The sequence below is a fragment of the Coregonus lavaretus genome (genome assembly GCF_964263955.1).
Source record: "Coregonus lavaretus genome assembly, chromosome: 16".
Taxonomy (NCBI): domain Eukaryota; kingdom Metazoa; phylum Chordata; class Actinopteri; order Salmoniformes; family Salmonidae; genus Coregonus; species Coregonus lavaretus.
This window is the reverse complement of record NC_140003.1, coordinates 21,447,143-21,473,642: the sequence shown is the minus strand read 5'-3', so window position 1 is coordinate 21,473,642 and position 26,500 is coordinate 21,447,143. Positions and strand designations below refer to the sequence as shown.

The 26,500-nt window shown below is 42.2% G+C and overlaps 1 protein-coding gene across 1 annotated transcript; it reads left to right on the top strand.

Annotated features, from left to right (window-relative positions):
- Positions 1 to 11,878: 11,878 nt before the first annotated feature.
- LOC311143536 (putative methyltransferase) lies at positions 11,879 to 25,737 on the top strand. Its single transcript, XM_084179372.1, has 7 exons — positions 11,879 to 12,120; positions 18,112 to 18,320; positions 23,788 to 23,948; positions 24,370 to 24,583; positions 24,806 to 24,906; positions 25,215 to 25,352; positions 25,526 to 25,737. The coding sequence occupies exons 2-7, from the start codon at positions 18,210 to 18,212 to the stop codon at positions 25,614 to 25,616; spliced, it is 816 nt and encodes a 271-aa protein (XP_084035498.1). The 5' UTR covers positions 11,879 to 12,120; positions 18,112 to 18,209; the 3' UTR covers positions 25,617 to 25,737.
- The last annotated feature ends 763 nt before the right edge of the window (positions 25,738 to 26,500 follow it).

The following is a 26,500-nucleotide window of genomic DNA, read 5'->3' as shown; positions in this document are numbered from 1 at the left end:
AAGAGGAAAACTTTTGTTTTGTTTTGTAAGGACTGCAACGCAGATCTTGTATTCGTTCAAGAAACACATTCAAATCAGTGGGGTAGTGAAATTTTCTTGGCCCACGGAACTAATCATTCAGTTGCGGTTGCAATTTTAGCACACAATTTCAAAGGGACATTTTTTTTTACTCAAATGGACACCAATGGACATTGGCTAGTAGCGGTCATCAACCACATGGACAGATTATTTGTGTTGTGTAATGTATATGGATACTGTTCTAGTCCTCCAAATAACTTCCTTCTAGAGGAAATTGAGGAAATTCTTAAAAGTCTTCTGAGAAAATATCCATCCAGTCAGATTATAGTTGGTGGGGATTTTAACATGGTTTATTATAATGAGACTGATAGATTGCCCCATAGGCTTAACATTGCTGTGAACAAATTGGTGAATTTCTGCCAAAGCCTGGACTTAATTGACACATGGAGAGTTAAAAACCCTGGAGAGAAACAGTACACATGGAGTAATAGAGATCATTCACTACAATCAAGAATTGACTTGTGGGTGATAACATCTAGTCTTGAGCCCAACACTGTATGTCAGGGTTGAGTGTAGAGGGAACGTGGAATCACACGCAGGACACAGAGATTCAAAAAACAGATGTCTTTAGTGAAGTCCGACAGTACAAGCCAACAGGCCACAGGCGAAACAAGCACACACTGGACTGTCCAAAGTAAATGCGCACAACGTGCAGGACTCTCTCAAACAAAACGAAAATACAGAGAGCACAGAACAGCGGACCAACATCTACACGTGCCATCGAACAATTACACACAACACCTGACCAAACACAAGATAACTAAATAGGGTGCCTAATGAACACTTAACAATGAACAGGTGTAACAAACAGACAAAACCAATCAAACATGAAACATCGAACGGTGGCAGCTAGTACTCCGGAGACGACGACCGCCGAAGCCTGCCCGAACAAGGAGAAGGAGCCGCCTCGGCCGAAACCGTGACACTGTAGAGGTAAAAATACTGCCTGCAGTCCTGACGGATCATAAAGTCATATGGCTGACTGTGAGAATGTGCAGTATTGATGATAAGAAATACTCTGGTGGTTATTGGAAATTGAATAACTCATTGTTATTGCATGATGATTTAAAAAATGTGATTAAGAATCTAATTTCTGTTTACTGGAATTTAGCTACCTCTAATTCAGAATATGGGAAATATTGGGAACTGCTGAAATTTAAAATCCGCTCTGCCTGTATTACTTACGGGAAACGGCTTGCTTTAAGAAGGAGATGTGAGGTAGCTGAGCTCTCTAAGAAAATTGTTGATATCACAGAGATTGAGCATCTTGATCTTAATGAAAAAGCTAAATTGAATGATTTACAGAATCAACTAGATACATTTTATGAGGAAAAGGCTAGAGGAGCCTTCATAAGATCCAGAAAACAATGGCTTGAAAAAGGCGAAAAGAACAGTAGATACTTTTTTAATTTGGAAAAGAGGAGAGGGGAACTCAACAAACTTCGGAAATGTAAGATTAATGGGGTAACCTCTGAGGATAGAGAGTTGGTATCAGATTTTACCACAGTTTTATGAGAATCTTTACTCCTTAGATAAAGGATCTCCTTGATTCTATAGAGAATGTTAACTTTGTTAGTGAAGAATTCAATCGGTCTTGTTGTGAAGATTTATCCATTATGGACATCCAATATGGGGTTGCTCAATTAAAAAATAACACATCTCCAGCTTGTGATGGATTAACCTCTGAATTTTACAAAACCTTCTCTGAAGAAATAGCACAATTCTTACTTGAAACCTTTCAAGAGGCTATAAAGAAGGGATAACTACCTGCCTCTCTGAAACAATAGCATCACTTCCAATCCCCCATGTTTATATATATATATATTTACACATACACACATACATAGACATATACATATACACACATACACACACATATACACACCCACATACATACATACATATACTTTAAAAATATATATATATTCCCCTTTATTACTTTCCAACCCCGCCACCCTTTCCCCAGAACAACAACACCTAGGCCTCTACTTCCAGCCCATACCCACTATCTACATTTTATGGACACAGTCAATTTTACAATAATTACATTTTGTTTGTTCTTTCTCCTGAACTTCATCTACTCTCAACCTCTCCGATCATTTTCATGATGTCCATCCGGTTTGCTTCTATATGCCATATCTTTCTAACTGTGCTCCTTCACAAAAGCTCCCAACCTACAACCCATACACTTATTATGGACACAGCGTGCCTACATTATTAGTTATCTTGTTATTGTTTGTTGTTAGTTGTTATTAGTCCCATCCTTCAATTCCATTCAACACCTCCCATCTATCTTTTAACACCATCCATATAGGATTTCTATTTGCCATATATATTTCAACTGTACTGTGATGTCTTACAAAAGTTCTGAACCTTTCTATTCTCATTGTTTCTACAGATTGTGAATTGAAAATAAACATTTTTGCTAATAGTATTATTATGTTATTGATCGATTGACTATGACTTTTCAGATAACCCAGTAGTGCTATCTGCAGGGTTAGCTCCAGGTAAATATTGCAATCCTTTAGCCATTCCTGGACCTGTGTCCAAAAACAAGCTACAAATGGACAGTACCAAAACAAATGATCTAATGATTTTGTCTCTTCGCAGCAAAATCTGCAGAGCTGGGAAGATTGTATCCCCCATATAAATAACATTCTATTGGTAGCAAGAATTTTATATAATAATTGAAATTGAAAGATTCTAAGTTTTGAATCCGGTGTCGTTTTGCGTATCTGTTCATAAACACTATGCCATGGGATCGGTACGTCAAAAATCTCTTCCCAACTATTTTGCAATTTATATGGGACGGCTGTCAATCCTTTGGTCCTTAAATGAAACTGATATACTTTTTTATTTATCACAGTTTTCCTTAACCAATTATGTTCTTTAATGCAAGGCAGACAGACAAGTTCATTACTTTCTCCTCCTTCCACTTTCCTCTTCCATTTTTGTGGTAAGGCTGCAATTATTTGGTTGTAATTTTGGGTAGAGCAGACATTTCCATATGTTTTTATTAGCTGCATGTGCGACATAACTCCACCAGTCCTACCGATGATATCATTTATAAAGATTATACCTTTTTTAAACATATTGTCAAAAAAAAAGTTTTTTTGTCAATTAGTATATTTGAGTTTAACCACAATATTTGTTGCATTATTTGTTCTGTCATTTCTGGAGGATTAAATTGAAATTGCAAACTTTCTATGGCTTGTTTTAAAAATAGTGATATCTGGGAGATTATTTCCTTTTCAAATAACTGAAAGTGAGTGGTTGTAATCTGAATAAAGGGAAAAAGGCCCTTCTTGAACATTGGGTGAGACAATCTTACTAATTTGTTAGAGAACCAGTTCAGATTTAAGTATAACTTTTGTATGACTGAAGCTTTTAGTGATAGGTCTAATGCTTTAATATTTAATAATTTCTGTCCTCCGAATTCATATTCATTATATAAATAGGTCCGTTTAATTTTGTCTGGCTTGCCGTTCCAAATAAAATGGAATATTTTTGTTTGCTAGGTGTAGGCAAGACCATAAGCAAATAGGTAAACTGGGATAATACTAAAGAGTTAATCAGGGTGATTTTTCCACAAATTGACAGGCACCCACCTTTCCATGGTAGCAAGATTTTATCTATTTTTGCTAACTTTCTATTATAATTTATTGAAGTGAGATCATTTATTTCCTTTGGGATATGTATTCCGAGTATATCCACATCACCATCTGACCATTTTATTGGTAAACTACATGGCAATGTAAAAAAATTATTTTCTATTGATCCAATACATAATATAGTATATTTGTCATAATTTGGTTATAATCCAGAGAGGTTAGAAAATGTGTCTAGATCCTCTATGAGGCTGTGGAGTGATTCTAGTTGTGGATTTAAAAGAAAACATGAATCATCAGCGTACAATGACACCTTTGTTTTTAAGCCCTGGATTTCTAATCCCCTGATATTATTGTTGGATCTGATTTTAATAGCTAACATCTCGATGGCCACAATAAATAGATATGCCGATAGTGGACAACCTTGTTTCACTCCTCTTGACAGTTTAAAACTTTTGGAGAAATAGCCATTATTTACTATTTTACACCTAGGGTTACTATACATGATTTTGACCCATTTTATAAGAGATTCACCAAAATTGAAATGCTCCAGGCATTTATATATAAACCCAAGTCGCACTTTATCAAATGCCTTTTCGAAGTCTGCTATGAATAGCAGGCCTGGTTTCTCAGATTTTCCATAATGTTCTATTGTTTCCAATACTTGCCTTATATTATCTCCAATGTATCTTCCATGTAAAAAACCTGTCTGATTAGAATTAATAATATCCGACAATACCTTTTTAATTCTATGCGCTATTTTTTTGCTAGAATTTACACTGAAGTGTAAGGGGCCTCCAATGTTTTAAATGGACTTGATCTTTATATTTTCCACTTGTATCCTGTTTCAGTAATAATGAGATCAGGCCTTCTTCTTGAGTGTCTGATAATCTACCATTTACATAGGAGTGGTTCAAACATGCTAATAACGGTCCTCTTAGTATATCAAAAAAGGTTTGGTATACTTCGACTGGTATGCCATCCAACCCTGGAGTTTTCCCGGACTTAAAGTCTTTAATTGCATTCAGAAGTTCCTCCTCTGTAATTTCACCTTCACATGAGTCTTTCTGTTTGGCTGTTAATTTTACATTATCAATAGAAAAAAAATCTCTACAATTAGCTTCAGTTAGAGGAGATGGAGGCGACTGAAACAAAAACATATGCTTAAAGTACCTTGTTTCCTCCTTCAAAATATAATTTGGTGAATCATGGGTTACTCCGTCAATTGTAACCAGTTTCATTAAATTATTTTTGGTAGCATTCCTATGTTGAAGATTAAAAAATAATTTGGTGCATTTTACCCCATATTCCATCCAGTTTGCGTTATTTTTGTCAAGGCGTCAGTGTAATGCGGTCGGCGAAGTCAGGCGCAGGACACAGAGCTAATCAAAAAACGTACATTACTCGTAGGTAAAAGTAAGAACAAAACCTCCGCGCAGGGAAGGAATAAACCCGCACACTAACGACAACCAAAACATGAACAAACATGCACAACACACAGTGTGAGACAGAGGGTTAAATAGGGAAGACATAACTACATGATGGGAAACAGGTGTGACCAATGAAGACAAAACAAGTCAAACATAGATACATGGATCGGTAGTAGCTAGTACTCCGGTGACGACGAACGCCGAAGCCTGCCCGAGCAAGGAGGAGGGGCAGCCTCGGCTGAATCCATGACAGTACCCCCCCCCCTTGATGCGCGGCCCCAGCCGTGCGCCGACCCCGGCCTCGGGGACGGCCAGGAGGACGCGTAGCAGGGCGAGTCGGATGACTACGGTGGAAATCCCTCAACATGGAGGGATCGAGGATGTCCCTCCTAGAGACCCAGCACCGTTCCTCTGGACCGTACCCCTTCCACTCCATGACAAACCGCAGGCCCCCCACCCGACGCCTCGAATCCAGGATGGAACGGACCGAGTACGCCGGTGCCCCCTCGATGTCCAGTGGGGGCGGAGGAACTTCCCATACCTCAGACTCCTGGAGTGGACCAGCTACTACCGGCCTGAGGAGAGACACATGGAACGAGGGGTTAATACGGTAATTAAGAGGAAGCTGTAACCTATAACAAAACTTGTTTAATCTCCTCAGGACTTTAAATGGCCCCACAAACCGCCGACCCAGTTTCCGGCAGGGCAGGCGAAGGGGCAGGTTTCCGGTCGAGAGCAAGTCGAGAGGCAGGCGAAGGGGCAGGTTTCTGGTCGAGAGCCAGACCCGGTGGCCCGCTGCAGGTGTACATGAGCAGCGTTCCAGGTCTCTTCCGAGTGCCGAAACCACTCATCCACCGCAGGAGCCTCGATCTGGCTCTGATGCCAAGGTGCCAGGACCGGCTGATAACCTAACACACACTGGAAAGGAGTAAGGTTAGTAGAGGAGTGGCGGAGTGCCCAGGGGATAAAACCCGACCACTCCCCCTGCCAGTCCTGGCAATAGGACCGCAGAAACCTACCCACATCTGTATTTGATTTGATATAATGTGGATTTTTTCTTTTTTTTTCTATTCCTTATTTTTTGGTGCAATCCCTCTGGCTGTTCTGTTTTACATGTTACTGTTAATATATATATATATATATATATATATATATATATATATATATATATATATACACATATATATCAAAAATAAGAGGGATCTGATGATCCCTCCTTCTACCCTATGCTTTGACTTCTTTCTCCCCTCTCTCTCCAGATGAAATCTTGCGACTTGTGACGGCCGGCCGCCCAACAACCTGCCCGCTTGACCCTATCCCCTCCTCTCTTCTCCAGACCATTTCCGGAGACCTTCTCCCTTACCTCACCTCGCTCATCAACTCATCCTTGTCCGCTGGCTATGTCCCTTCCATCTTCAAGAAAGCGAGAGTTGCACCCCTCCTCAAAAAACCTACACTCGATCCCTCCGATGTCAACAACTACAGACCAGTATCCCTTCTTTCTTTTCTCTCCAAAACTCTTGAGCGTGCCGTCTATAGCCAACTCTCCTGCTATCGCTCTCAGAATGACTTTCTTGATCCAAACCAGTCAGGTTTCAAGACTGGTCATTCAACTGACACTGCTCTTTTCTGTGTCACGGAGGCTCTCCGCACTGCTAAAGCTAACTCTCTCTCCTCTGCTCTCATCCTTCTAGACCTATCTGCTGCCTTTGATACTGTGAACCATCAGATCCTCCTTTCCACCCTCTCCGAGTTGGGCATCTCCGGCGTGGCTCACTCTTGGATTGCGTCCTACCTGACAGGTCGCTCCTACCAGGTGGCGTGGCGAGAATCTGTTTCCGCACCACGTGCTCTCACCACTGGTGTCCCCCAGGGCTCAGTTCTAGGCCCTCTCCTATTCTCTCTATACACCAAGTCACTTGGCTCTGTCATATCCTCACATGGTCTCTCCTATCATTGCTACGCAGACGACACACAATGAATCTTCTCCTTTCCCCCTTCCGATAACCAGGTGGCGAATCGTACCTCTGCATGTCTGGCAGATATATCAGTGTGGATGTCGGATCACCACCTCAAGCTGAACCTCGGCAAGACGGAGCTGCTCTTCCTCCCGGGGAAGGACTGCCCGCTCCATGATGTCGCCGTCACGGTTGACAACTCCGTTGTGTCCTCCTCTCAGAGTGCAAAGAACCTTGGCGTGACCCTGGACAACACCCTGTCGTTCTCAGCTAACATCAAAGCGGTGACCCGATCCTGTAGGTTCATGCTCTACAACATTCGCAGAGTATGACCCTACCTTACACAGGAAGCGGCACAGGTCCTAATCCAGGCACTTGTCATCTCCCGTCTGGATTACTGCAACTCGCTGTTGGCTGGACTCCCTGCCTGTGCCATTAAACCCCTACAACTCATCCAGAACGCTGCAGCCCGTCTGGTGTTCAACCTTCCCAAGTTCTCTCACGTCACCCCGCACCTCCGCACACTCCACTGGCTTCCAGTTGAAGCTAGGCATCTGCTACAAGACCATGGTGCTTGCCTACGGAGCTGTGAGGGGAACGGCACATCCTTACCTTCAGGCTCTGATCAGTCCCTACACCCAAACGAGGGCATTGCGTTCTTCCACCTCTGGTCTGCTGGTCCCCCTACCTCTGCGGAAGCACAGTTCCCGCTCAGCCCAGTCAAAACTGTTCTACCCCCCCCACCCCACCCCCACAAAAAAAAGACAAAAAAAGACAAATACAACAAATAATACATCAAATAATAAAAAATAATAATTGTAAAGTGGTTGTCCCACTGGCTATCATAAGATTAATGCACCAATTTGTAAGTCGCTCTAGATAAGATGTAAATGTAAATGTAATGATGACATAATAAAATAATACATGGAAATGGAAAAAATTTAAAAAAGAACTTCAAGACGAAGCAACTGCTTTACAAGTGGGATGCACTGTTGTGCGCTACATCCCAAGGGGTTCGTGCTGATTGTGACAGCCTGTTAAATGGCGTCCCTTGACAAGGAAAGAACAAGATGTACACTACCAGTCAAAACTTTGGACACACCTACTCATTCAATGGTTTTTCTTAATTTTTACATTGTAGAATAATAGTGAAAACATAAAAACTATGATTAACACATATGGAATCATGTAGTAACCAAAAAGTGTATATAAAAAATATATTATCTACATTTGAGATTCTTCAAATTGCCACTCTTTGCCTTGATGACAGCTTTGCACACTCTTGGCATTCTCTCAACCAGCTTCATGAGGTAGTCACCTGGAATGCATTTCAATTAACAGGTGTGCCTTAGAAGTTAATTTGTGGAATTTCTTTCCTCCTTAATGCATTTGAGCCAATCAGTTGTGTTGTGACAAGGTGGGGGGTGGGGAGTAAACAGAAGATAGCCCTATTTGGTAAAAGACCAAGTCCATATTATGGCAAGAAGAGCTCAAATGAGCAAAGAGAAATGACAGTCCAACATTACTTTAAGACACGAAGGTCAGTCAATACAGAACATTTCAAGAACTTTGAAAGTTTCAAGTGCAGTCGCAAAAACCATCAAGCGCTGTGATGAAACTGACTCTCATGAGGACTGCCACAGGAATGGAAGATCCAGAGTTACCTCCACTGCAGAGGATAAGTTCATTAGAGTTACCAGCCTCAGAAATTGCAGTCCAAATAAATGATTCACATAGTTCAAGTAACAGATACATCTCAACATCAACTGTTCAGAGGGGACTGTGTGAATCAGGCCTTCAAGAAACCACTACTAAAGAACACCAATATTAAGAAGAAACCTGCTTGGGCCAAGAAACAAGAGCAACAGACATTAGACCGGTGGAAATGTGTCCTTTGGTCTGGAGTCCAAATTTGAGATTTTTGGTTCCAACCGCTGTGTCTTTGTGAGACGTGGTGTGGGTGAACGGATGATCTCTGCATGTGTAGTTCCCACCGTAAAGCATGGAGGAGGAGGTGTTATGGTGTGGGGGTGCTTTGCTGGTGACACGGTCTGTGATTTATTTAGAATTCAAAGCACACTTAACCAGCATGGCTACCACAGCATTCTGCAGCGATACGCCATCCCATCTGGTTTGGGCTTAGTGGGACTATCATTTGTTTTTCAACAGGACAATGACCCAACACACCTCCAGGCTGTGTAAGGAATATTTGACCAAGAAGGAGAGTGATGGAGTGCTGCATCAGATGACCTGGCCTCCACAATCACCCAACCCAGTTGAGATGGTTTGGGATGAGTTGGACCGCAGAGTGAAGGAAAAGCAGCCAACAAGTGCTCAGCATATGTGGGAACTCCTTCAAGATGGTTGGAAAAGCATTCCAGGTGAAGCTGGTTGAGAGAATGCCAAGAGTGTGCAAAGCTGTCATCAAGGCAAAGGGTGGCTATTTGAAGAATCTCAAATGTAGATAATATATTTAACACTTTTTTTGGTTACATGATTCCATGTGTTATTTCATATGTTATGAACCGTGGCTTTAATAGTCTAGGGTGGATGGAAAAGAGACCCGTAACATAACTCATGCAAATTAGAATATTGACAAGGAACCGTGAGAACAAAATACGCCGACAACCAAATGCTACCGTCAAACACAATATGTTTATTATAAACACACGGTAAACGGTTTGGGGAAAAGGGGCTGAGCAGGACCCAAGGAATGAAACAATAATGTTAAAAAAAACTAAACTGATCTTGCCTGCCTCAAGAACCGCTAGGCTTACTACACAAAAATACAGTGGGCGGTCCGCTCAGGTCTAACTAGTGTTTTTAGACAAAGTTTTCCTACAAGTAGGGTATGCCCAAGGGTGACTTGCTAAAAATCCCCTTTTCCCAGGAACAAACAACATAGTTAACATATGGAGTAAACAGCAAATGAGTACATACACAAAAAAAAACAAGACACCACAGTATCCATACTCACAAACAAAAAGCATCTCTGTCAGAAAACACAACTGACTGGCTTTTAAAACAAGGGGATGTGCGATGTGATTGGGTAATGAAAACCAGAAACAGGTGGTGCAGTCAGGAGAAATGGCCACTGATTGGTCCGCCTCAGCAATCAGCAGAGGAACTGATGACTGACAGGTAGGACACACCAATGACCTCCAATCAGGAACACAAAGGACACCTGTGATTAGGGCAGAAGGAGAGGAAAAACACATACAGGATATCTGTATCCGTAACATCATAGGTTTGATGTCTTCACTATTATTCTACAATGTAGAAAATAGTCAAAATAAAGAAAAACCCTTAAATGAGTAGGTGTGTCCAAACTCTTGACTGGTACTGTATGTCATGAGAAGTGCAGTATTATCACAAGGAGACTTATACTTGGAATACCGAGGAGGAATGGAGAGAAAAAGAGAGGCAGAGGAGTTCTAAGAGAGAGTGGGAGGAAGAGGGTGAGTTTGAGTCGGTTAAAAATTGTGTAAGAAAGGGAGATGGTTTGTTAAACCAGAATGGTAGAAAGTTGAAGACAGGACGAGAAATGGAAGTGAATGAGGGCGAAGTATCAGAGGTGGTAGGTGTGGTGAAGTTCTCAGAGCCCGAGGCTTGCACCGAGGGTCAGGGTAAAGATGAGTCTGTAACAGTAGGAGTTACGTTTTTGGAAAAAGTGGACCCTTGCCTTTTGGCTGATCCATTTGTGGTTTCAGGGTGGGTGAAAACAGAGTTGGGTGCTGTGGAATCGGTGAGGGTAACCAGAAATGGTCTTGTGATAATTGTTTGTGTTTCTGCTGGTCAGAGGGAGCAGACGCTCCGCGTTAAACAAATGGGGGCAAGAGATGTGAATTGCTTTGCTCTCAAGAAAAGGGCGCCATTGAAAGGAGTGATTACTGGGGTAGCGGTAAATGTGAAAGCTGACCAACTGAAGGGGAAGATTCCTGGTGTTTGTGATGCTCGTTGTTTGGTGCGACGCAGACAGGGTGGTGTGAGTGGGGAAACAGAAGTTATTGTCTGTTCTGTTTGAGTGTTGATGTTGAGTCTTTGCCTGACAAAGTGATGTTAGGATATATAAGTTATCCTGTATGAGCTTTTGTGCCGAATACATTACGTTGTTACAGGTGTCAAGCTTATGGGCATGTGGCAGCAGTGTGTAGGAGGGAGGTTCCTAGGTGTGAGAAGTGTGCAGAAGGGCATGAGAGAAAGGAATGTGCAGCATTGGGGAAAGTAGTGGTATGTGTTAATTGTAGGGGTGCCCATGGGACTGGGGATCAGAAGTGTCCTGTGCGAGAGAGGCAGGTTGATGTTTCCAGGGTTAGAGTAGTGCTGAAGTTGTCTTATGCTGAGGCAGTGAAGAAAGTAGAGAAATATGGGTCAAGGGGGAGGGATTCTGAGAGGAGTGGTGTGAGTAGAAGATAAACCAACAAGTGATATGTTCCAGTAAGATTGGGTTTTTGGCATTTATAGCATTTATAGGATGGAATGTAAGTCGCAGAAAATAGAGGTTGTGGTGGCAGCTGCAGAGAGGTATTTGGGTGTGCGAGATTTGACGTCAGAAGAGTTACAGGGTGTGTTAAGTGATGGTGTCCCATCCTTTCAGGCTGTTGGCCTGAATTAGGACTAAATAGATTTTAAATAGTGGAGTATGGTATTTATTTGTGGGTGTTAGACGGTAGGGTATTTGTTTTATTTATTATAATTTTATTTTTTCAAGGAAAGTATAAGTGCAGTGATTGTATAAGTGCACTCCAGTCTAGTAGGTGGCGGTAATGCGATATTGATTGGATGCCAACCAACGTTAAACCTCATCGACGAAGAAGTAACGAACGGAACAATCACTGCACTTCGGTTAATGTCACCGGCAGCGGAAATGTTACAGCTGATTGGCAGCTTTTTTACGTTTCAATATTAACATTTCTCATTATATATTCGTGAGGTTGTTTGGCGACTGAAGTTCAGTTTTAATCTACCGCTGCAGGTGCAGCCAGAGGATTGCTTCTGAGTGTCGTTGATTATGGTATAGACGGAGCGCTTTCTCTGAGACAGCAGGTAAGTTAAACAACGGTGCAGACATTAGCTAGCATGTTCACCTAGCTTCCTATGTGATTTCATGTCACATAACTAACCTAATCTTTATCCTCGTTAGTTAACGTTATCAGTATTTTCTAGCTATGTAACTAGCAATTAGCTTGTCTGACTGCTACATTGGTGCAATGCAGCTCTGCCCTGCTTTCATTTAGCTGAGAAACTGGTAGCCTGGAGACCCGACGTTGAATTTCATTGGATTCAACGTCTGACATAAGTGAGCGTTTGGACCATGCAAAAGCTTACTCGCACGATCTCTACAAGCCAGAATGTTGAATAACATTTTATTTTCACTTACTTTACCGGTTGTCCGTGTGGTTGGTCCTTTTGCAAGTATGAATGTGAGACAATATATCCACAGGAAAGTATAATTAAATCTACTTTTCAAGATACTAGTAGTGTGTTCAGATTTCTATCTTCTGAATCATGCCCAGAACCATGTAAAGGCGTGCACCAGCTCGGCAGATATCCATACATGGCGTGCATGTATTTTTCATCCTGTTTGCATGCCTCAGGCACTACCAGTGTTTTGAAAATATTATATTGTCTCACATTCCTACCTGCAAAAGGAACAACCAGTCCTGGCAATGTTGAGAGGGACCTGGCAACGCTGCTTGCGGTGGCATTTTCAGCTGAGAGAGAAACGCACAGCTTTACAAGCTGCATTGCATTGTGTAAGGTGATTTTGTTATATTTGACATTACAATTGAGTATAACTTTCAGAAGACTCATTTAAACAGTTCTGTACTTGCTCTTGTTTTCTTTGCTTTTTTTTTTTTTTTTTTACCTTTATTTAACCAGGTAAACCAGTTGAGAACAAGTTCTCATTTACAACTGCGACCTGGCCAAGATAAAGCAAAGCAGTGCGATAAAAACAACAACACAGAGTTACATATGGGGTAAAACAAAACAAAGTCAAAAATACAACAGAAATACATATATATATATATACAGTGTGTGCAAATGTAGCAAGTTATGGAGGTAAGGCAATAAATAGGCTATAGTGCAAAATAATTACAATTTGTATTAACACTGGAATGATAGATGTGCAAGAGATGATGTGCAAATAGAGATACTGGGGTACAAATGAGCAAAATAAATAACAATATAGGGATGAGGTAGTTGGGCGGGCTAATTTCAGATGGGCTGTGTACAGGTGCAGTGATCGGTAAGGTGCTCTGACAACTGATGCTTAAAGTTAGTGAGGGAGATAAGTGTCTCCAGCTTCAGAGATTTTTGCAATTTGTTCCAGTCATTGGCAGCAGAGAACTGGAAGGAATTGCGGCCAAAGGAGGTGTTGGCTTTGGGGATGACCAGTGAGATATACCTGCTGGAGCGCAGACTACGGGTGGGTGTTGCTATGGTGACCAATGAGCTAAGATAAGGTGGGGATTTGCCTAGCAGTGATTTATAGATGGCCTGGTGCCAGTGGGTTTGGCGACGAATATGTAGTGAGGACCAGCCAACAAGAGCGTACAGGTCACAATGGTGGGTATTATATGGGGCTTTGGAGACAAAACGGATGGCACTGTGATAGACTACATCCAATTTGCTGAGTAGAGTGTTGGAGGCTATTTTGTAAATGACATCGCCGAAGTCAAGGATCGGTAGGATAGTCAGTTTTACGAGAGCATGTTTGGCAGCATGAGTGAAGGAGGCTTTGTTGCGAAATAGGAAACCGATTCTAGATTTAACTTTGGATTGGAGATTCTTTATGTGAGTCTGGAAGGAGAGTTTACAGTCTAACCAGACACCTAAGATATTTGTAGTTGTCCACATACTCTAGGTCAGACCCGTCGAGAGTAGTGATTCTAGTCGGGTGGGCGGGTACAAGCAGCGTTCGGTTGAAGAGCATGCATTTAGTTTTACTAGTGTTTAAGAGCAGTTGGAGGCTACTGAAGGAGTGTTGTATGGCATTGAAGCTCGTTTGGAGGTTTGTTAACACAGTGTCCAATGAAGGGCCAGATGTATACAAAATGGTGTCGTCTGCGTAGAGGTGGATCTGAGAGTCACCAGCAGCAAGAGCGACGTCATTGATATACACAGAGAAAAGAGTCGGCCCAAGAATTGAACCCTGTGGCACCCCCATAGAGACTGCCATAGGTCCAGACAACAGGCCCTCCGATTTGACACATTTAACTCTATCTGAGAAGTAGTTGGTGAACCAGGCGAGGCAGTCATTTGAGAAACCAAGGCTATTTAGTCTGCCAATAAGAATGCGGTGGTTGACAGAGTCGAAAGCCTTGGCCAGGTCAATGAAAACGGCTGCACAGTACTGTCTATTATCGATCGCGGTTATAATATCGTTTAGGACCTTGAGCGTGGCTGAAGTGCACCCATGACCAGCTCGGAAACCGGATTGCATAGCGGAGAAGGTACGGTGGGATTCGAAATGGTCGGTGATCTGTTTGTTGACTTGGCTTTCAAAAACTTTTGAAAGGCAGGGCAGGATGGATATGGGTCTGTAACAGTTTGGATCTAGAGTGTCACCCCCTTTGAAGAGGAGGATGACCGCGGCAGCTTTCCAATCTCTGGGGATCTCAGACGTTACGAAAGAGAGGTTGAACAGGCTAGTAATAGGGGTTGCGACAATTTCGGCGGCTAGTTTTAGAAAGAAAGGGTCCAGATTGTCTAGCCCAGATGATTTGTAGGGGTCCAGATTTTGCAGCTCTTTCAGAACATCCGCTGTCTGGATTTGTGTGAAGGAGAAGCGGGGGGGGCATGGGCAAGTTGCAGCGGAGGGTGCAGAGCTGGTGGCCAGGGTAGTGGTAGCCAGGTGGAAAGCATGGCCAGCCGTAGCAAAATGCTTGTTGAAATTCTCGATTATTGTAGATTTATCAGTGGTGATAGTGTTTCCTAGCCTCAGTGCAGTGGGCAGCTGGGAGGAAGTGCTCTTATTTTCCATGGACTTTAGTGTCCCAAAACTTTTTGGAGTTAGTGCTACAGGATGCAAATTTCTGTTTGAAAAAGTTAGCCTTTGCTTTCCTAACTGCTTGTGTATATTGGTTCCTAACTTCCCTGAAAAGTTGCATATCGCGGGGGCTATTTGATGCTAATGCAGTACGCCACCGGATGTTTTTGTGCTGGTCAAGGGCAGTCAAGTCTGAGGAGAACCAGGGGCTATATCTGTTCTTAGTTCTGTATTTTTTGAATGGGGCATGTTTATTTAAGATTGAGAGGAAATTACTTTTAAAGAACAACCAGGCATCCTCTACTGACGGAATGAGATCTATATCCATCCAGGATACCTGGGCCAGGTCAATTAGGAAGGCCTGCTCGCTGAAGTGTTTTTGGGAGCGTTTGACAGTGATGAGGGGTGGTCGTTTGACCGCGGACCCGTTACGGACGCAGGCAATAAGGCAGTGATCGCTGAGATCCTGGTTGAAGACAGCGGAGGTGTATTTAGAGGGTAAGTTAGTCAGGATGATATCTATGAGGGTACCCATGTTTACGGATTTAGGGTTGTACCTGGTAGGTTCGTTGATAATTTGTGTGAGATTGAGGGCATCTAGTTTAGATTGTAGGATGGCCGGGGTGTTAAGCATATCCCAATTTAGGTCACCAAGCAGTACGAACTCTGAGGATAGATGGGGGGCAATCAATTCACATATGGTGTCCAGGGCACAGCTGGGGGCTGAGGGGGGTCTGTAGCAAGCGGCAACAGTGAGAGATTTATTTCTGGAAAGGTGGATTTTTAGAAGTAGAAGCTCAAACTGTTTGGGCACAGACCTGGATAGTATGATATAGCTCTGCAGGCTATCTCTACAGTAGATTGCAACTCCACCCCCTTTGGCAGTTCTATCTAGACGGAAAATGTTATAGTTGGGGATGGAAATTTCAGAATTTTTGGTGGCCTTCCTAAGCCAGGATTCAGACACTGCTAGAACATCAGGGTTGGCGGAGTGTGCTAACGCAGTGAATAACTCAAACTTAGGAAGGAGGCTTCTGATATTTATGTGCAGAAAACCAAGACTTTTACGGTTACAGAAGTCAACAAATGATAGCTCCTGGGGAGTAGGAGTGATACTGGGGGCTGCAGGGCCTGGGTTAGCCTCTACATCACCAGAGGAACAGAGGAGGACTAGAATAAGGATACGACTAAAGGCTTTAAGAACTGGTCTTCTAGTGCGTTGGGTACATAGAATAAAGGGGGCAGTTCTCCGGGCGTTGTAGAAAAGATTCAGGGCATTATGTACAGAAAAGGATATGGAAGGATATAAGTACAGTTCAGGTAACCCTAAGCGTTGGGTAACAATGAAAGAGATAGCGTCACTGGAGCCACCGATTGAGCCGGTCTCGGCGTGTATGGGGGGTGGAACAAAGGAACTATTTGAGGCAGTTTGAGAGGGACTAGGGGTTCTACAGTGAAATTGTATAATAAGAACTAACCCAAACAGCAATAGGCAAGGCATAATTGACATGGGAGAGAGGCATAAAGCAGTCACAGCTATTGTTTGGAAACTGTTCTGTTTGATAACCTAATCCCTGAATCATGGGACCCAGTCTAGTTTCACAACTGAAGTCTTAAATGCACAATCTACACCGACCAAAAATGTAAATGCAACATGTAAAGTGTTGGTTTCACGAGCTGAAATAAAAGATCCAAGACATTTTCCATACGCACAAATTTGATTGCATCCCTCTTAGTGAGCATTTCTGCTTTGCCAAGATAATCCATCCACTTGACAGGTGTGACATATGATCATTACACAGGTGCACCTTGTGCTGGGGACAATAAAATGTCACTCTAAAATGTGCAGTTTTGTCACACAACACAATGCCACAGATGTCTCAAGTTTTGAGGGAGCGTGCAATTGGCATGCTGACTGCAGGAATGTCCACCAGAGCTGTTGCCAGAGAATTGAATGTTAATTTCTCTTCCATAATCCGCCTCGTCATTTTAGAGAATTTGGCTGTACATCCAACCGGCCTCACAACCGCAGACCACTTGTGGGCGAGTGGTTTGCTGATGTCAACCTTGTGAACAGAGTGCCCCATGGTGAGGTTATGGTATGGGCAGGCATAAGCTACGGACAACGAACACATTTGCATTTCATCAATGACAATTTGAATGCACAGAGATACCATAATGAGATCCTGAGGCCCATTGTTGTGCCGTTCATCCACAGCCATGGCTTCATGTTTCAGCATTATAATGCACGGCCCCATGTCGCAAGGATCTGTACACAATTCCTAGAAGCTGAAAATGTCTGGGTTCTTCCATGGCCTGCTCACCAGACATGTCACCCATTGAGCATGTTTTGGATCGATGTGTCTGACAGCGTGTTCCAGTTCCCGCCGATATCCAGCAACTTCGCACAGCCGTTGAAGAGGAGTGGGACAACATTCCACAATCAACAGCCTGATCAACTCTATGTGAAGGAGATGTCACACTGCATGATGTAAATGGTGGTCAGAGCAGATACTGACTGGTCTTCTGATCCACGCCCCTACCTTTTTAAAAATACATGTGACCAACAGATCCATATCTGTATTCCCAGTCATGTGAAATCCATATATTAGGGCCTAATGAATTTATTTAAATTGACTGATTTCCTTATATGAACTGTAACTCAATAAAATCTTTGAAATTGTTGCATGTTGCGTTTTTTAGATTTTTGTTCAGTATAAATGCATGCAGTACATGCATAACACTTTTGCCAGGCATTTGATCGTTTTTATAAAAAATCAAATGGAAATATGTATGATGTTTTAAATCACTAGTCTATCTATAGGCATGTCATTATTGTGGCCCTTATCGGACATTATCGTTCACACAAGAACATCACAGACGAATCTGTTACAATTTGTCAAAGAGGTGACAACTTATTTAAACATAGCAGCCCAGGTGTCTCTTTTAACCTCTCCTCTGTGACTGAGTGACTACTACCAGTAGCCTCCTCTGTCCCACCCCTTTTATATGTGTATCTCCTCCTGCCATGTAATGATTAACAGGTCCTAGTGAAGGAGCAGGTCTGTCTCTGTCTGCTGAGTCACTGCAAGCTGGAGCGAGCGCTAGGCTAGCGGAGCAGACGACAGCAGAGCAGAGCACCATGACCTACCGGCTGTTTGAGGGGAAACACCATGCTTCCATCTACCAGAGGTACCGCTTTGTACCTCCAGAGGAGATCAGAGACATCATCCTGCATTACCTGGAAAGGAAGGTGAGCAAAGCAAAGATAGTATTACCTTTATAGACTGTGTCTTTTACATGAGGTTAGACTTGTACACGTAGCAGCTAAGATAAATCTTAGGTTGTCTAAGATGTGTGTGTGTATGGATGTAAGTGTATATATATATATGTGTATGTTTACATTTTAGTCATTTAGCAGACACTCTTATCCAGAGTGACACAGTTAGTGAGTGCATACATTTCTCATACTGGCCCCCCATGGGAATCGAACCCACAACCCTGGCGTTGCAAGCGCCATGCTCTACCAACTGAGCTACAGGAGGCGTATATGTGTGTGTGTGTGTGTGTATATATATATGTGTATATATATATATATATATATATATATATATATATATATATATATATATATATACAGTGGGGGAAAAAAGTATTTAGTCAGCCACCAATTGTGCAAGTTCTCCCACTTAAAAAGATGAGAGGCCTGTAATTTATCATAGGTACACATCAACTATGACAGACAAAATGAGAAAAAAAAATCCAGAAAATCACATTGTAGGATTTTTAATGAATTTATTTGCAAATTATGGTGGAAAATAAGTATTTGGTCAATAACAAAAGTTTCTCAATACTTTGTTAAATACCCTTTGTTGGCAATGACACAGGTCAAACGTTTTCTGTAAGTCTTCACAAGGTTTTCACACACTGTTGCTGGTATTTTGGCCCATTCCTCCATGCAGATCTCCTCTAGAGCAGTGATGTTTTGGGGCTGTTGCTGGGCAACACGGACTTTCAACTCCCTCCAAAGACTTTCTATGGGGTTGAGATCTGGAGACTGGCTAGGCCACTCCAGGACCTTGAAATGCTTCTTACGAAGCCACTCCTTCGTTGCCCGGGCGGTGTGTTTGGGATCATTGTCATGCTGAAAGACCCAGCCACGTTTCATCTTCAATGCCCTTGCTGATGGAAGGAGGTTTTCACTCAAAATCTCACGATACATGGCCCCATTCATTCTTTCCTTTACACGGATCAGTCGTCCTGGTCCCTTTGCAGAAAAACAGCCCCAAAGCATGATGTTTCCACCCCCATGCTTCACAGTAGGTATGGTGTTCTTTGGATGCAACTCAGCATTCTTTGTCCTCCAAACACGACGAGTTGAGTTTTTACCAAAAAGTTATATTTTGGTTTCATCTGACCATATGACATTCTCCCAATCCTCTTCTGGATCATCCAAATGCACTCTAGCAAACTTCAGATGGGCCTGGACATGTACTGGTGATCATTTTGACCGCACTGGGTGAGATCTTGCGTCCCAGATTGAGGGAGATTATCAGTGGTCTTGTATGTCTTCCATTTCCTAATAATTGCTCCCACAGTTGATTTCTTCAAACCAAGCTGCTTACCTATTGCAGATTCAGTCTTCCCAGCCTGGTGCAGGTCTACAATTTTGTTTCTGGTGTCCTTTGACAGCTCTTTGGTCTTGGCCATAGTGGAGTTTGGAGTGTGACTGTTTGAGGTTGTGGACAGGTGTCTTTTATACTGATAACAAGTTCAAACAGGTGCCATTAATACAGGTAACGAGTGGAGGACAGAGGAGCCTCTTAAAGAAGAAGTTACAGGTCTGTGAGAGCCAGAAATCTTGCTTGTTTGTAGGTGACCAAATACTTATTTTCCACCATAATATGCAAATAAATTCATAAAAAATCCTACAATGTGATTTTCTGGAAAAACATTTCTCAATTTGTCTGTCATAGTTGACGTGTACCTATGATGAAAAGTACAGGCCTCATCTTTTTAAGTGGGAGAACTTGCACAATTGGTGGCTGACTAAATACTTTTTTTCCCCACTGTATGTGTGTGTATATGTGTATATATATATATATATATATATATATATATATATATATATATATATATATATATATATACACACACACAGTGATGGGGAAAAAAGTATTTGATCCCCTGCTGATTTTGTACGTTTGCCCACTGACAAAGAAATGATCAGTCTATAATTTTAATGGTAGGTTTATTTGAACAGTAAGAGACAGAATAACAACAAAAAAATCCAGAAAAACGCATGTCAAAAATTTTATAAATTGATTTGCATTTTAATGAGGGAAATAAGTATTTGACCCCTCTGCAAAACATGACTTAGTACTTGGTGGCAAAACCCTTGTTGGCAATCACAGAGGTCAGACGTTTCTTGTAGTTGGCCACCAGGTTTGCACACATCTCAGGAGGGATTTTGTCCCACTCCTCTTTGCAGATCTTCTCCAAGTCATTAAGGTTTCGAGGCTGACGTTTGGCAACTCGAACCTTCAGCTCCCTCCACAGATTTTCTATGGGAATAAGGTCTGGAGACTGGCTAGGCCACTCCAGGACCTTTAATGTGCTTCTTCTTGAGCCACTCCTTTGTTGCCTTGGCCGTGTGTTTTGGGTCATTGTCATGCTGGAATACCCATCCACGACCCCTTTTCAATGCCCTGGCTGAGGGAAGGAGGTTCTCACCCAAGATTTGACGGTACATGGCCCCGTCCATCGTCCCTTTGATGTGGTGAAGTTGTCCTGTCCCCTTAGCAGAAAAACACCCCCAAAGCATAATGTTTCCACCTCCATGTTTGACGGTGGGGATGGTGTTCTTGGGGTTATAGGCAGCATTCCTCCTCCTCCAAACACGGCGAGTTGAGTTGATGCCAAAGAGCTCCATTTTGGTCTCATCTGACCACAACACTTTCACCCAGTTCTCCTCTGAATCATTCAGATGTTCATTGGCAAACTTCTGACGGGCCTGTATATGTGCTTTCTTGAGCAGGGGGACCTTGAGGGCGCTGCAGGATTTCAGTCCTTCACAGCGTAGTGTGTTACCAATTGTTTTCTTGGTGACTATGGTCCCAGCTGCCTTGAGATCATTGACAAGATCCTCCCGTGTAGTTCTGGGCTGATTCCTCACCGTTCTCATGATCATTGCAACTCCACAAGGTGCGATCTTGCATGGAGCCCCAGGCTGAGGGAGATTGACAGTTCTTTTGTGTTTCTTCCATTTGCGAATAATCGCAACAACTGTTGTCACCTTCTCACCAATCTGCTTGGCGATGGTCTTGTAGCCCATTCCAGCCTTGTGTAGGTCTACAATCTTGTCCCTGACATCCTTGGAGAGCTCTTTGGTCTTGGCCATGGTGGAGATTTTTTAAATCTGATTGATTGATTGATTGCTTCTGTGGACAGGTGTCTTTTATACTGGTAATAAACTGAGATTAGGAGCACTCCCTTTAAGAGTGTGCTCCTAATCTCAACTCGTTACCTGTATAAAAGACACCTGGGAGCCAGAAATCTTTCTGATTGAGAGGGGGTCAAATACTTATTTCCCTCATTAAAATGCAAATCAATTTATAACATTTTTGACAGGCGTTTTCCTGGATTTTTTTGTTGCTATTCTGTCTCTCACTGTTCAAATAAACCTACCATTAAAATTATAGACTGATCATGTCTTTGTCAGTGGGCAAACGTACAAAATCAGCAGGGGATCAAATACTTTTTTCCCCTCACTGTATGTATACATACATACATACATACATACATACATACATACATACATACATACATACATACATACATACACACACACAGTATATCTAAAAAAAAAATCCTCTTTCTAAATGCTTTTGAGTCTTGTGACCAATAGGTCACTAAACTGTCATCATTATCTTACGTTAATACCGTAAGCTTGAAATTCAGCATGCAATGTGTCATACCTATACTGTATAGAGCAAAGACCAGAGTTGAATATACAGTACCAGTCAAAAGTTTGGACACACCTACTCATTCAAGGGTTTTTCTTTATTTGTACTATTTTCTACATTGTAGACATCAAAACTATTAAATACAAGTTTTTAAACAAATCAAAATATATTTTATATTTGAGATTCTTCAAATAGCCACCCTTTGCCTTGATGTCAGCTTTGCACACTCTTGGCATTATCAACCAGCTTCACCTGGAATGCTTTTCCAACAGTTTTGAAGGAGTTCCCACATATGCTGAGCACTTGTTGGCTGCTTTTCCTTCACTCTGCGGTCCAACTCATCCCAAACCATCTCAATTGGGTTGAGGTCGGGTGATTGTGGAGGCCAGGTCATCTGATGCAGCACTCCATCACTCTCCTTCTTGGTCAAATAGCCCTTACATAGCCTGGAGGTGTGTTGGGTTGTTGTCTTGTTGAAAAACAAATGATAGTCCCACTAAGCGCCAACCAGATGGGATGGCGTATCGCTGCAGAATGCTGTGGTAGCCATGCTGGTTAAGTGTGCCTTGAATTCTAAATAAATCACAGACAGTGTCACCAGCAAAGCACCCCCGCACCATCACACCACCACCTCCATGCTACACAGGTGGAGATCATCGGTTCACCTAATCTGCGTCTCACAAAGGCACGGCGGTTGGAACCAAAAATCTAACATTTGGACTCATCAGACCAAAGGACAGATTTCCACCGGTCTATTGTCCATTGCTCGTGTTTCTTGGCACAAGCAAGTCTCTTCTTATTATTGGTGTCCTTTTAGTAGTGCTTTCTTTGTAGTTATTCGACCATGAAGACCTGATTCACACAGTCTCCTCTGAACAGTTGATGTTGAGATGTTTCTGTTACTTGAACTCTGTGAAGCATTTATTTGGGCTGCAATCTGAGGTGCAGTTAACTCTAATGAACTTATCCTCTGCAGCAGAGGTAACTCTGGGTCTTCCTTTCCTGTGGCGGTCGTCATGACAGCCAGTTCCATCATAGCACTTTATGGTTTTTGCGAATGCACTTGAAGAAACTTTCAAAGTTCTTAATTTTCCGTATTGACTGACCTTCATGTCTTAAAGTAATGATGGACTGTCGTTTCTCTTTGCTTATTTGAGCTGTTCTTGCCATAATATGGACTTGGTCTTTTACCAAATAGGGCTATCTTCTGTATACCCCCCTACCTTGTCACAACACAACTGATTGGCTCAAACGCATTAAGAAGGAAAGAAATTCCACAAATTAACTTTTAACAAGGCATACCTGTTAATTTAAATGAATTTCAGGTGACTACCTCATGAAGCTGGTTGAGAGAATGCCAAGAGTGTGCAAAGCTGTCATCGAAGCAAAGGGTGGCTACTTTGAAGAATCTCAAATATAAAATATATTTTGATTTGTTTTAACACTTTTTATTTATTTACTACATGATTCCATATGTGTTATTTCATAGTTTTGATGTCTTCACTATTATTCTACAATGTAGAAAATAGTAAAAAATTAAGAAAAACCCTGGAATGAGTAGGTGTCAACTTTTGACTGGTACTTTGTGTGTATGTATGTATGTGTGTGTGTGTGTGTGTGTGTGTGTGTGTGTGTGTGTATATATATATATATATTTATTTATTTATTTAAACATCACATTTACACTATCACTAGCTATCACTCTCCTTTAGGGAATGCTAGTTATATAGTGTCTCACTGGTCCCCTCTCTTCAGAAAGGCCAGCCCCATGTCCTAGCTGTGGACCTGGGCTGTGGGACGGGGCAGAACTCACGCCTGCTGGCCCCACACTTCCAGGAGGTGGTGGGCATCGACATCAGCGAGTGCCAACTGGAGGAGGCCAGGGCAGTGGCAGGTTTCAACAACATCACCTACAGGTGTTTGAACGTGTGTATGTGGTCTAACTTTACTATCCTTTTGAGGTCCAAAAGTCCTCACAAGGATAGTAAAATAATAAATATTTGACAAGTGGGGACATTTCGCCGGTCCCTATCAGGAAAACTGCTATTTTAGGGTTCGGCTAGGGGTTAGGAGTTAGGGTTAGGTTTAGTTAGGGGTTAGGGTTAAGGGTTAGGTTTAGGGAAAATAAGATTTTGAATGGGAATACATTTTTTGCTCCCCACTTGGATAGTAAAACCAACGTGTTTAAAAAGAAACAGTGATGGCAATCTGCAGAGACGGTCAATTACACTCAGCAATAAGGTCAGCAGTACCTTCCCACTTGCAATAGGCCCCTAGTTAATATTTTAGTTTACGTAGAAATCCTCAATGTTTGTGGCTGTGTCTAAATACTTACAGGAAAGGGACTGCAGAGGAGCTGCCGTTTCCGGATGGTTCTGTGGACCTGCTGACTGCATCCTCAGCGGCCCACTGGTTTGACCAGCAGAGTTTCCTCTTGGAGGCAGGCCGGGTCCTGAAGCCTTGCGGCTGCTTGGCTCTGCTGGACTTTGCTGATAACTTCAGACTCCATTACGGCTCATGTGGGGACAGACTCACTGACATATATGATGAGGTGAAAAACACAGTACTAAATAGGCTGTGTGTCATATGTTTATTTTCAGTGGGTACTAAGTACAGTTGTTGTTTTCATATACAGTATGCTTAAAATGTTTGTTTGCTGCCATATTGAGACATGTCTCTTGTAAAAAAAATTGATTAATTTCCATGGGATCACCTGTATGAATATAAGTACCACGTTTCCTGACTGATTGAGATTTGACTTTGCTATCCCCAGTTCAAGAAGGTGCTGTTACCATACACCAGCACACAGGTAGCAGTGCCCAACACCAAACTACAGGATCTTTACGCCGCCATCCCCTTCCCTGACAAAGAGAGGTAACTCATATAGCCTCTGTGCAAACCCAGTAGAACAGCCAGTTACACATTAAAGCACAACATCGCAGGACACAACATTTCTCATGGTGTGACTTTGACCCTGTGACTGTGAGAATTAAATATAAACAGAAGTAATGTACTCACACCTAGTGACTCGGGTGGACAAAATCAAATGTTGTACTCAAACTGTGGGAGTATTCAATATTATGACTTACTTGACTTAAACCTCTTGGCCCTCTTGGGAGCATAGGGCATCCACTATGACTCTCCTCTCAATTCAACAGTGTGTGGGTATCTACTTCTTTCAGGATTGAGTGTATCCCACTGAAGCAGCAGATCTCAGTGAGGAACATAGTGGGCTTCATAGAGTCCTTCTCCATGTACCAGGCCTTCCAGAGGGCCGAGCCTGATGCTGCCACCGCACTGCTGCAGAGAACACACGACAGGTAACAACCCTGGTCAATGAATGAATGACTGGATGAATGAACGAATGAGCTAATTAACAAATTAATGAACAAACAAATGTAATGAAGAAATAAAAAAGGTAATGCATGCCACTTTTATGATCCATCCCACATGGAATTATTTTATTAAATATATTGATGTCATATTGCTGCAGGTTTCTGAAGGAGATGGGAGTCACATCACCAGACACACTCATGGACGTGACACTGGAGTATTTCTGTGTCCTGGCATCTAAACCGGAGTGAACACTCTTTACAGTGTGAATGTGTTTGTGTGGAGACAGATGTCTTAAGCTTGTGTTTAGGCTTGTGTGAGTCATGTTTAAGCTGTTTTTAATATAAATATTATTCTGTTCACATAAGATGACATTGATGTCCCCTTGGTTTTGTCTGTTATTTTCTTTAATACATTGTAATGTAGAGCAAACTATTAGCCTTAGTCACATCATTACCAAAATGGTTGCCACATTTAGTATCTTCCTTGCATGAGATTTACAATAAACTATGTATGCAGACACAATTGTAACTTTGAATATTATTAAACTTCAGGGCCGTATCAAGCGTCTCAGAGTAGTATTAGGAGTGCTGATTTAGGATCAGTTTTGCCATTTAGATCAAAATGAAAGATAACATGGACACCGGGGATCTGATCCAAGATCGGCACTCCTAATACTACTCTGAGACGCTTGATACTTAGGCTGCGTTTAGACAGTTGGTCTGATGTGATTGGTAAAAAGACCAATTAGTGGAAAAAATATCAGAATTGGGCTGCCTGTCTAAATGCAGCCATACTGCCCCAGAATTTATGTTGCTTTCTTGTTAATATGCTGTATGCATGGGTCCAACCAAATTCATCACATTATGCCAAATGAGAGAAGACCTTTGGCCGGTTCTTGGACCAGTCCTTCAGATATTGACTGTTTATGATTAACTCTATAAGTGAGCTAGTGGTAGTGCAGCTCAGTACAAAACCTATTGTTGTTGATCTATGGCTCAGTGATCTGTTGGAATAGGGTTTTTATCTGAGTAAGAAGACTGAACTCGTCAGGCTTTTGTCTTTTCCCACATCAATCACAACAGGAAAGCACCTCATAGGAAAACAAGGTTCTGATCCCTCCCCCATTGTATCT

Bases quoted from the DNA above. Each gene is read 5' to 3' on its own strand.
- LOC311143536 (XM_084179372.1), top strand. From the start codon at position 18,210: ATGACCTACCGGCTGTTTGAGGGGAAACACCATGCTTCCATCTACCAG. The intron at 24,584-24,805 runs GTGAAAAACACA...TGCTATCCCCAG, and splicing joins TCACTGACATATATGATGAG to TTCAAGAAGGTGCTGTTACC. The intron at 24,907-25,214 runs GTAACTCATATA...TACTTCTTTCAG, and splicing joins CCCTTCCCTGACAAAGAGAG to GATTGAGTGTATCCCACTGA.